This window comes from Dasypus novemcinctus, chromosome 2 (assembly GCF_030445035.2).
Source record: "Dasypus novemcinctus isolate mDasNov1 chromosome 2, mDasNov1.1.hap2, whole genome shotgun sequence".
NCBI classification, from domain to species: domain Eukaryota; kingdom Metazoa; phylum Chordata; class Mammalia; order Cingulata; family Dasypodidae; genus Dasypus; species Dasypus novemcinctus.
This window is the reverse complement of record NC_080674.1, coordinates 166,989,420-167,000,677: the sequence shown is the minus strand read 5'-3', so window position 1 is coordinate 167,000,677 and position 11,258 is coordinate 166,989,420. Positions and strand designations below refer to the sequence as shown.

The following is an 11,258-nucleotide window of genomic DNA, read 5'->3' as shown; positions in this document are numbered from 1 at the left end:
ACTTCAAAGGCAGGTATAGTGATTACAAGCATGGGTTTAGGAATCGGTAAAATCTATGGTTTGAGTTCTGGCTCTGCGACTTTTTAATCTGTATATGTTAAATAATTTACTTAACCCCCTAAGCCTGTTTTCTTATCTGTTAAATGGGAAAAATAATATCTGTTCCTTAGCATGTGTGAGGATTAAATAAGACATACATATCACTTAGCAGAGTACCTGGAATTAAAGTTCAGTAAATAATGATGATGATATAATCTTGTTTTGATTTGATTCCTTCTCAGACTTGTTCTGTGCTGCTGGATATATCATTGAACCTACAGAGTTCCAAAGGGCCTCCAATGCTACCCAGTTCAAGCCTGCCGCTGGTTCATGAGTTATCTTTTGTGCTCTTCCCCATCAAGTGGCTTCTCTAACAAGTGGCCGAGTTGGGCCTCGACCTTGGGGCCTGTTTATTGTCTGAACCTCTCCTTATAATTATCACAGTGTGCTTCCTACGCTGAAAATTTTCTTTTCCTTACCCAATAACTTCTGGTGCTGTTGGCTTATGTGCTTATTGATTGTAACCCTGCTTCTTTCCCCATCATCAGGGAAGAAGGCCAAGGCATAGGAGAACCCAGGACGGGAATGGAGCCAAATTCTCACCTAGCTTTCCTTTGTCTCCCACGAGGAGTCCCTGGGTGTTCACACCCCAGTGCGGGCAGTTAGATGCCCGTCGTCGCAGGCGGCGGGGCAGTCAGGATGACGACAGCCACGCACAGGCTGCACAGGTGCCGCCCCCGCCCCGAGCACACACACAGGTGCTCAAACACGGAACGGGCCCTCCTGGCTGCTCGGCCAGGCAGGTACACGGATGCCCACACCGTCACCCCACACGCTGGCTCACATACCAGGGGCCTGGAGAGAAGCGCTCAGCACATTTTATCACACATCCTAAAGCGGGAGAGGCCATTCAGGAGGGGGAGAGGGAAGATTGTAAGGCAACAAGGGAAATGAAACTAAAAGCTCCCGCCCTGTCAGCGTTAACAAGGGTATAAGAGATGGACTTGGGACAGACAGACAGACTCCTGGGGCCTGCTGACAGTCAAAATGTCCAAAGAGCCTCTCTTTCTCTGGCTGCTGATTGAGCTGGGGCTGCTTTATCTGAGTAAGTATTCCGAAGCCTTTCAGGTAGGCATTCTCGAAGGGCCTGCCAAGCTGTGAAGGATTTCCATTCACTGATTTTGGCCTCAGCAAAGCAGAAGTTCACTTCATTCCTGCATCTTTCTTCCCCAGGTTTATTCTTTGGGGGGTCTCCTTCCCACCTTTTCACCCAGGGGCTTACCCAGGGGCTTATCTAGAGACTGGTCTGCAGGTTTTAGGGTGGAAGTAATTTTTGTGCTTATATCAGAAATGGCAATTTAAGAAGAGATACAGAAATAACGGGAAAAATAAAATGGGGAAAAGAAATTTCTTTTGTGGGTGGTATTAGCACAGTTAGAGTCAGGGGAATTTGTTTTCATAAGAGCTCTTATTATAATTTTAAGTTTTCTCTTTGTTTTAGGAGCATATGCTTTTTTGGTTGGTTATATTGGGGTGGAAGCTTGAAAACGAGTTTTCTTTTCTTCATGCCATTTCCAGATTTTGGCTGATACAAAGAACACACTCAGTTTAGCTATTTGAGCTCTGTGGCATCCATGTGGTATAGTACAAAGTGCTTTTGGCTGATCTGTATTTGTGTTTTGGTCACTAATAGTTGGCTGGAGGAACATATTTAATTTGCTATGCCTCTTTCATTTATGAAATGAGGGACTGGGATGAATCTAGGAGTAGACAATAGCTAATGCCCCTTGTAGTTTTAAAAGTCCTTGATTATTTGCTTATGAATCTTTTAAATATCCTGCGTAAGAATCACCTACCCTTCTTTCCTCAAGACTGTCATGCCATCCTTTCAGCCTTTTTTTCCTCTCTAACTCCATGTGTCCCCCAGTCTTCACTCAAGTCAAGGCTTTCCTGATGAGCCCACAGCCCCCTGACAGATTTATGCATTTCTGCTGTGAGCTCCGTAGGCTCTGGAGTTCCCTCATGAGAGAAAGTGTCAGCCTGTGGTCACTGTGTAAAGTGCCTTTCCTCCCAGATACTTTGTAATCTCCAGGAGGTCAGGGGCAGGTCTGTGTTGTTTCCTGTTACATTCCAGAGCCTGGATCAGTGCTTGGTATATAATGGACTCTCAAGAAATATTTGTTGACTGAAAGCCACTCTTGTCATTTTCATTTTGAGTTTGGTGTACGTGTCTTCTTCTTTGGGATGAAAGAAAATATGGTTTGGTTTCTTCCAAATTTTTTTTTTTTACCGGTCTTTATCTTATCCTGGGAACTTGGAGATGTAGGGGGCATTGTTTTGCTGAAAGTAGCTGGGTTCTACGTCTCCATTTCCTGCGACTGGCTAGAAACTGATTGAGTGGTCTTCTCTAATCCTGTTTGAAGGAAGCAGCAGCTGGAGAACTGCTAGTTGTTGTTGGTGGTAGTGTTTTTCACTTGTGCCTTTCCTCAGTTGTCCAGTGAAGAAATTTGAAACTGGTCACAATTACTGAGGATGAAAGTATGTGGACTCTTATAAATTGCCAATCGAACCCTTTTCTGTGCAGATGGTGAAAATGAGATTCAGATTAAGGAAGGGCTTGCTTAAGGTCACCCCCTGGCAAACGGACCATGCTGGCACCAGAATCAGTTATAAACACCATCCCAAGTAATTCTTCAAAGGGGAGCCGATTTAGACCGACCATTCCTCTTCTTTAGGATGCTTTTGCAGCTGGAAGGAATTGTGTCTTGTTCTATTTCTAAACTCAGAAGTATCTGGTTCCTTGTACCAAAACTTTATTAATTTCATGTAGCATTTGGTAGTTTATTTCATGTGAACCTTAGGCATATTTCTGAGGTGAGCATTATCCCCTTTTTCTTAGGACTGCAATCAGGTCGAGATTATTTTGAGTTTTGTCCATTGAATACAAAAGCAGTATGTGACAGAATGAGGTTTATAATGGAAGCCTAAATATTGTTTTCCTGCTACACTGGGCTGCCTGCTTCCTGTAATTTTTTAAATTAATTTTTGGTCACCTGTGCAATACAGAAACATTTTTTTGTGGAAAAGTGAAAATTTGCTAAAGCTAAAATTCCCAGCCCTGGTCCCTTTCCTCAGATCAATGAATTTGGTGTCTATCCCACCTGACATCTTTCTAGGCATTATGTCTGTGCCCACAAAAATGCCAGCTGTCCCATTTATTTATTTTACATAATGGGATTATACTTAATGTGCTGTTTTAAAATTGCCCTTTTCATATACTAGTATGACTTGGAGGTTTTCACATCAATTCCTATTGATCTCTCTCATTCTATTAATCATCTACATAGAATTCCATGGAATGAATATGGCCCAAAGTTTAGCCATTCCTCAATGATGGACATGTATACTGATCCATTCACATGTATATGAAGGCTGCAATAAACACTTGCACAAATGGCTCCTTATGTATGTGTGTTTTCTAGCCTAGATAATACAAAGAGGAATTATTAAGGGGTACTTAAGAGACATGCATGCTGGATATTAATAGAAACTGCCAAATTGCCCTAGTATGGCTGTGCCTGTAAACTCCCCATTTCACTCCCATTTATCCCTGTGGGCTAAGTCATTTCCTAGGTCCTTCCCAGAAGTGTCTGAGAATCCCTGCTTATTCATAGCCTAGCCAACACTTGATATGCTCAGTGGTCTACTGTTGCCAATTTAATGCGTAAAATGTATTGGTCACTCATATTTCTTCCTCTATGAATTGCCTGCTATGTCCAGTTTTGTATCTGCGGTTTTTCTATTGGGTCTTTCCTTTTTGTGATAGGATACCTCCTTCTGTATGATGATACTTGGGAAAATAAACTGTTGAATGGCAGTGGAAGTAATTTTGCATATTTTTAATTAATTTACCAAGTAGTATGAACAAGCTCATATTTTAGAAGTTTAAGAATAGCTTTAAGTGTATGAGTTCTATGTTGCTAACACAGCTGAGGGTGATGACCATGAATTTATTTATTTTTCCTGGTTTCAAGGGTAGCAAAGTGGACTTCAACATCATCACGGAAGACTCTGTCAGTTTGGGGAAGTGTTTTCATTTGCTATGCTGCAGAAAGCAGATATCATAAAACGGGTTGGCTTTTAAAAATGGGAATTCATTAGCTCACAAGCTTACAGTTTTGAAGTCATGAAGATACCCAAATCAAGACCTCATCAAGGCTAGGCTTTCTTCCTGAAGACAGGCTGTGGCAATCCTGGACCCCTCTGCCATCTGGCAAGGCACATGGCAGCATCTGCTGGTCTCTCTCTTCTCTTCTGGGTTTCATTGCTTTCCGCTTTTGCTTCCATGGCTTTCTCTCTCGCTTTGTCTGAATTTCATTCTCTTATAAAGGACTCCAGTAAGAGAATTAAAATCTACCCTGAAGGAGGGGGTCACATCTTAAATTAAGATCCTACTCACCAAAAGATCCTACTTACAATGGATTTACACTCACAGGACTGGATTAACTTTAAGAACACACGTTTCTGGGCTCCACACAGCTTCAAACCACCACAGGAGGGCTCCAGGCTACTCTGAGTTTGGAATGCCCTTTCACTGTGGGAGCCAACTCTCAGCAACTCAGCAAGCACATTGTCCCACCTGCTCTTCAGTGACCCTTAGGGCTCCATGCTCCCTCTGTCCTAGAGAGGGATATCCGTGTGTTCCTGACAGCTGGGTGAGGTAGGAACAGAGTACTACTCGCCTGCCTTATACCACATGCTGACTACTGGGGTCAGCAGAGTTAGTGATTGGCGACTCCCACAGTAGGGAACCTTGGAGAAAACAATGAGCAGGAACCAGGTACCTAGGAGGTACCCAGAATATGGCTGATGAACTTTACACCCTGCCTGGCACTCGCCTCAATAACCTTTATTTTTATATAGGACAACTGATGCTCAGTTAAGCCAATGGAGTTAACATCGGCCACAGTGCAAATGCTTCTTGGATCTTGAGAGATGGAAATAATCTTAGAAGAACAGGTCCAGTGGGTCTTAAACAATGGATGAGTGGACAATGGCATCAAAATGACCTGGAGAATTTGGTTAATGTAGACTTCCCTGGGTCTCAACCTCAGATATTTTGACACTAGAGTAAAAAAAAAAAAAAAAACATGTATTTTTAACAAGCTCTCCAGATCATTCTGATGAGCAGCCAAGTTTGAGAAACACTGCTACTTCCTTTAGGAATGGTGAAACATCCCATCTCATATAGCTACATATCTAGTAAACCCAAGCCTCTACCATTTTTGTATGTCACAGGGTCCATTCAAGATAATTCTAGTCCTTTCAAGTCTAACATTTTTTAAAACACTGAATTCTACCTAACTTTATATTACCTAATAGCAAACAAAAGACACAGAGAAATGGATTTCCATTTCCGGAACCGAAATGAGAGAATGACAATGTCATATCGTTTAACTCTCTATCTTCCTATCATAACTCTCATTGAGTTGGAAGATGGAGGGAGACTGAGATACAGTGGATAGGGGGCTATTTGTGGACCTGGTATTTACAGGCATTAGTATAACTGGGTTACAGGGTCTTCGTTCATTTAAAAGAATAGTTTATTGAATGGTTCTCGAGATCAGAGTATGAAAATCAGCAAAAAGGTCTTACTGTGGACATGAGTTCAGAGACCAAGATGGTCAAGTTGCATGTGGGTTTAGGAGCTTGGCAGCTCTAAGGAACGCATCAGAATTTATGTTAAAGAAACATCTATACCAACTATTCACTCCATCTTTCTGGAAGCATCTGTTTGCGCAATCACCGTGTGACATACCTGAGAGATTTGAGTACTTGCTCAACCTAGTTTTCTTATTTTTTCTCTCAGGTTCTGCCACATCGGAGATTGTTGTGACAGCAGTTTTGGGTCAGTCAGTGACATTGCCTTGTACCTACGATTCCTGGTCGCAGGACAGCAACAGCATGTGCTGGGGCAAAGGCCACTGTCCAGGCTCCAAATGTAATGAGGCGCTCCTCCACACCGATGGAAGGGCAGTGATCTCGACGAAGTCACCAAGATACAGACTTCGAGGGAATATACGGAAAGGTGATGTTTCCTTGACCATCTCAAACACCATTGCGGCTGACAGCACTGTGTACTGTTGCCGCATTGAGGTGCCTGGCTGGTTCAATGATGTGAAGAAGAACATACGCCTGCAGCTGTGGGCAGGTGAGTGCACGCAGGGGGTCGTAACTGTGGATGGAGAGATTAAGTGGGTTAATGGAACCTGTGGTGGTGAAGAGGCTGCAGTTGCCTATGGGATGAGTGGGAAGGAGATTAAATCTGAACTGTGTGGCCCTGCATAGAGGAGCCATGAGAGGGAGCAGGCAGACTCAAATGCCCACAGGACCCAAGAAGGCCAAAGACAAACTGGGGCTGAGACAGGGTGGAGGGGCCAGTGAATTGCTGGGTTCATCTGAAGAAGGCAGCTGCTACTTATCCGGGGGATTGTCCTCTGGCAGAAATTTGGGCCTGGTATTTTCAGATCTTCCACTTTTTATGTGAATTTCCCTGATTTCTGCATTTTGGCAAAGATTTTATTTATTATTAAGTTTTGAAATGATTTTGTGACCTGAATAAAATATGTATGTGGGCCAGCGTTGTCCCATCAGCCAATATTTTTCAACCCCTGGGAGAAGAGAAAGGGCAGGGAGTTTGTGGGCGGTTTTCAGGTGTTCTTTGCTTCTGTTACTATCAGAAACAAATGTTTCTGTCATTTGTCTTTCATCAAATTTGCAATGTGACTGGAACTCCTAAAGATGTGAGCAGCATGGAGTGCAGCCTGTGGTTGAATTGTTGCTTACAATGAGCACCTTTCACGCTTGTCTGGAATGGAGCTTCTTAAAACGAGCTCTGAGGACCACCTGCACCAAAAAGCACCCGGTGGATTCTCGGGGTCTGTTCCTAACTGGATCCGCACCTCTGAAGGCAGGGTCTGGATAGCTTGCACTTAAGCTTCCCAGGAGACTCTAATGTGCTCTAATGTTTGAGAACATATAATAGAGATGTTTCTCATATAATAACAATGTTTCTTATTAAAGAACTTTTATTTACATTAGTGTACTTTTCTCTCAAAACAACTCTGTGAGGTAGGAGGTGTTATTCCTATTTGCCAAAGAAGAAAATTAAGTTCCTTGAAATTAAGTGACTCCAATCCAAGTCTTTTCTTTCCAGCTACTATAAATTACTTTTTGACCTCAGCACTCTCTTGGGTCATTTCTAAGTTCTCTTGAAACAAATGGTGTCTTTCTGGTCCATGAGAGTTAGTGGAAATTTAGTATATTTAAGAGAGGATGCTATCCTTAGAATAAACTCTGGTTAATGAACCCAAATTCAGATGATTAAGGGGTGAGTGGTATTGGCGTGAGCCAATCTTTAATATCTGAAAGAGCCTACATCCTCACCCTATGTTGCCTACTTTGAGCTGACTTTTGCTGCAGTTACTCATTCATTTATTCATTCATACAATATATTTGAAGCCAGGCACTGTGATAGGTATTGGGTTTGTAGCAGAGAACAAAAAAATAGATATGAGATTTGCCTCAGGAAGCTGACAGTCTAGTTGGACAAGCAGACATCAGATAACAATCATACAAATAAATGTGTAGCTATGAAATGCAATAAGTGCTGTGAAGATAAAGCATGAGGATGCCTCCCGAGAAGCCTGTTATTGCAGAAAGGATGGCCTAATTGTTACTACAGAGGTGAGCTTTTAGCTGAGGCATGAGGGTTAAATAGCAATTAGCCTAGTGAAGAGTGAGACTAGGAAGCAGCAGGTACAAAAAACTTACAGTTGGAAGGTCAATGATTTATTCAAAGAACTGAAGAAAAGCCAGTGGGTAGGAAAAAATGAGAAGAGTTGAATGGAGACAGGAGATTGGAACAGAAGGCAGGGCCAAGTCAAGTCAGGTATTGACTCCTCATCAAGGGCAGGAGGATGCAGTAAAAGATGTTAAGCAGTGGATTGACATAACTGGACTTGTAATTTTAAAAGATTACTGTAGCTAATGTATGAAGAATAGATTGCAAGGGACAGGAGTGGGGGCAAGAAACCCAGTTTTAATAGGCCATTATAGTAGACCAGGCCAATGGACCAGGTGAGGGCAGCAGAAAGGGAGAGAAATGGACAGATTCCAGGCATTTCTGTGTCAGTTTCTCGTGGTCCTCCACCTCTGCTTGGTGACAGACATATCCTCTATTTGTTACAGGCCCACCAACTACACAGCCAACGACAACCCCTTGCCCGACCACCACCACTGGCACGACAACCACCACAGCTGCACTTCCAACAACAGTTGTAACGACACCTGGCCTCACAACTGGAACAACGCTTCAGACGAGAGCCACTGCTGCCCCCACCACAGGGGCCACCACACATCCTCAGACGTCACTGAGCTCCCTTCCGGAGGCAACCACAGTTCTTCTGGCCACTCAACCTTCCACAGAAGGGCCCATCTTCACCACAGGTACATGACCCAATTGGCAATTCTTCCCTTCTTCAGATTTAAGTCAGATCTTGGGAACGGAATTCTCCCACCGAGTGGGGCAGCCCAAGGACTTGCTCTTGAGTCCTTGTGTCTGTGTCTCAGGATGTGGTTTGACCAAACTGTTCCTTTTCTAAGATTTATGGTTTCCTTTTTTCTAGTTATTTTCTTTATCCTTTTGAAAAGTCAGCATGTTTGGTTCTCCAGTTGACCTCCGCGGGATCTTACAGGAGATGCTCATCAAAGAACCAGGAAAGGTCACTGTGGGTCAGACCCCAGAGCCGTCCTGGCAGGGGTTAGTCTCTGTTTAGGCATTACAGATTACTTGAGGAAAGGTCTCCGCATGTCTGAAAATATCCCTTGATAGTGACCTGGTTCTGTCCTCCCCTCCCCCTTTTTTCCTGAACCCTCTTGACTATGGATCTTGTACCTCTTTGTGTTACTAGCTCCATAGCTTAGGATATCATGTCAAGGTTCCATCATGTTTCAACCTATGACTCTGGGGCAAGAATATTGAAAAGCGATCATGAGATAACTTGAAGGCTTTCTTAGGAATTTAAACTGCCTCCCAAATAGTGACTGAATAATTAAAATATCTTTATAATATTGAATTTGCTCATTCTATTATACTCTGAGTAGTAACTTAAAATACATGAGTCCTTGGGAGTAGATGTAACTCAAGTGCTTGAGTACCTGCAGCCCATATACAAGGTCCTGGGTTCGACTCCTGGTACCTCCTAAAAAGTAAAAACAAAAACAAAAACAAACAGAAAAAAACAAGTTGGGGGAGCCAGGGTAGCTTGGTGGTTGAACGCTGGCTTTCACATATGAAGTCCCAGGTTCAATTTCTGGTCCTGATACCTGAAAAAACAATAAAACAACAACAAAAAACTCAAAAAAGCCATGAGCCTTTAACCAATCTATATATTTCTCTGTATGTATTCCTTTTACCTTTAAAAGAATTTTTACAACACAAAATTTGTAGTTTTTTCACTGAGTCTAAAAATTACCTGTAATCTTTAAAAACCTAAAAGCAGAAAGAGGACTATAAAAATAGCCTAGAATCCTACTACCCAGCGTAAACACTTGTATTTTATTTTTAGTTGCCTTTTCTCAAATTTTTTTTCTCTTCCAGTATCAGAAACTTCCCTTCTCCCCTGTGACTCTCAGACAAATGCTGAGCCGACTTCTAGAGACCCTGTCTCACCCTCATCCAAAGGTATGCAGACACTCACACTCTCTTTTTCTCTCTCCTAACTCTTGTGTTGAGGTAAAGAAAACACTGAATAAAAGTGTGGTTGAATCAGATGACTTAGAAATGAACTTTGGGCCTCTTGTATCCCTGACATGAAATCCACTGGGACAAATCAGTGTCAAGTCAGCATTCGTGGTTCAAGTCACGCCCTGTGGTTCTTGCAGCTCTGAGTAGGTTACCTGCTCTGGACCAAGCCAACTGGTGTTGGCTCTAAAGGGTGCTGTGTGCAAGAAAAGGAGAGAAAGAGAGGGAGAGACTTGTGCAGTTCTCCCACGTGGCACATCCTGGGAATATTTGCCTTTATGCTCTAGACTGAGTTGCACTTAGGGGTCTTATTCAAACCCAAGCAGATAAGGTAAGAAAACTATGTCTGGCAAGTACTCATTTGACTCATTAGCTTCTTATAATGGAGGGAGATTCTTTCATTTATTTGTCTTTTCATCCATTCATCAAGTCTTCCTTTAGGTATTTATTAGGATCCAGGGGCAGAGAATCTACTAAAAAATGACATGATTCACGTTCTTGGAGGTTCTGGAGATGACTGTGTTGGTTTGGCTCCCAGCGCAACCACTTTTTATGTAAATCTTTGCACTGTTTATTATCAGACTTGTAGAATTACATACTTCATGCCCATGAAGGACTTAGAGAGGGCCTGGCACATTACTAAGCCCTCAAAAGGAAGCGCTTTCCTTAAAGGAAATCCAGTAGAGGAACAGATATGTTAAATCAGTGTTTGCCATAGAACAGTATTTGGAAGCTAGCATGGTAGAATGAGTCACATGTGCCCCCTTGCTTCAGGCTGCTGGGCACAAGTCCTGCCTCTTACATGCTGTGTGACCTTGGGAAAGTGACCTGATCTCTCTTGGCCTCAGTTTCCTCACTGATAAAATAGGGGATGATAGTAACAGCTATCCCACAAGCTCTTTCTGGGAATTAAATGAGAGGCTGATGTAGATCATGCTGATTAGTGACTGGCTTGTAGAAGATGCTCGGTAAACATTAGCTCTTCTTTCTTAAGGATATGAGTCATTACAGGGAATGGTAGGGCACCAAAAATAGGAAGACAGGCATTTGCCTAAGTTTACTGTCTCTTCTATTCTGTTTTCCCAGAGTCCAAAGCTTGGGTTCTCCAGTCAACATCCCAAGCGTCTTTGGGGAAGATGAGTAGATGAGTGACATTCCCTCAGCCATAGGAGGCCGGGTGCCTTCAGTGATTATATTAGTCACGGGGACAGCCTGTGGCCTGCCTGCTTGTCTTGGGATTCAGATATTTTGGTTGCACTACGGCCACATCCCATATCCTCACCCAAGGTGGGAGGAGAGTAAAGCATGTTACAAACATCAGTGCTGGCTTCTCTCCTCCTCTGCCTCATTTCTGATCCACTTGTGTTGAGATCTTCTCTCTTCCTTAACTTCTGGCTTGGAACTAAGAATGGCA

The 11,258-nt window shown here is 42.9% G+C and overlaps 1 protein-coding gene across 1 annotated transcript in view; it reads left to right on the top strand.

Annotated features, from left to right (window-relative positions):
- The first annotated feature begins 952 nt into the window (after positions 1-952).
- TIMD4 (T cell immunoglobulin and mucin domain containing 4) overlaps positions 953-11,258 on the top strand; it is a 28,263-nt gene continuing 17,957 nt past the window's right edge. The window contains exons 1-4 of the mRNA XM_004466366.4: positions 953-1,144; positions 5,909-6,250; positions 8,290-8,547; positions 9,701-9,784. Coding sequence (XP_004466423.2) covers positions 1,087-1,144; positions 5,909-6,250; positions 8,290-8,547; positions 9,701-9,784 — 742 coding nt within the window. The 5' untranslated portion in view covers positions 953-1,086. The remainder of the gene's footprint in view (positions 1,145-5,908; positions 6,251-8,289; positions 8,548-9,700; positions 9,785-11,258) is intronic.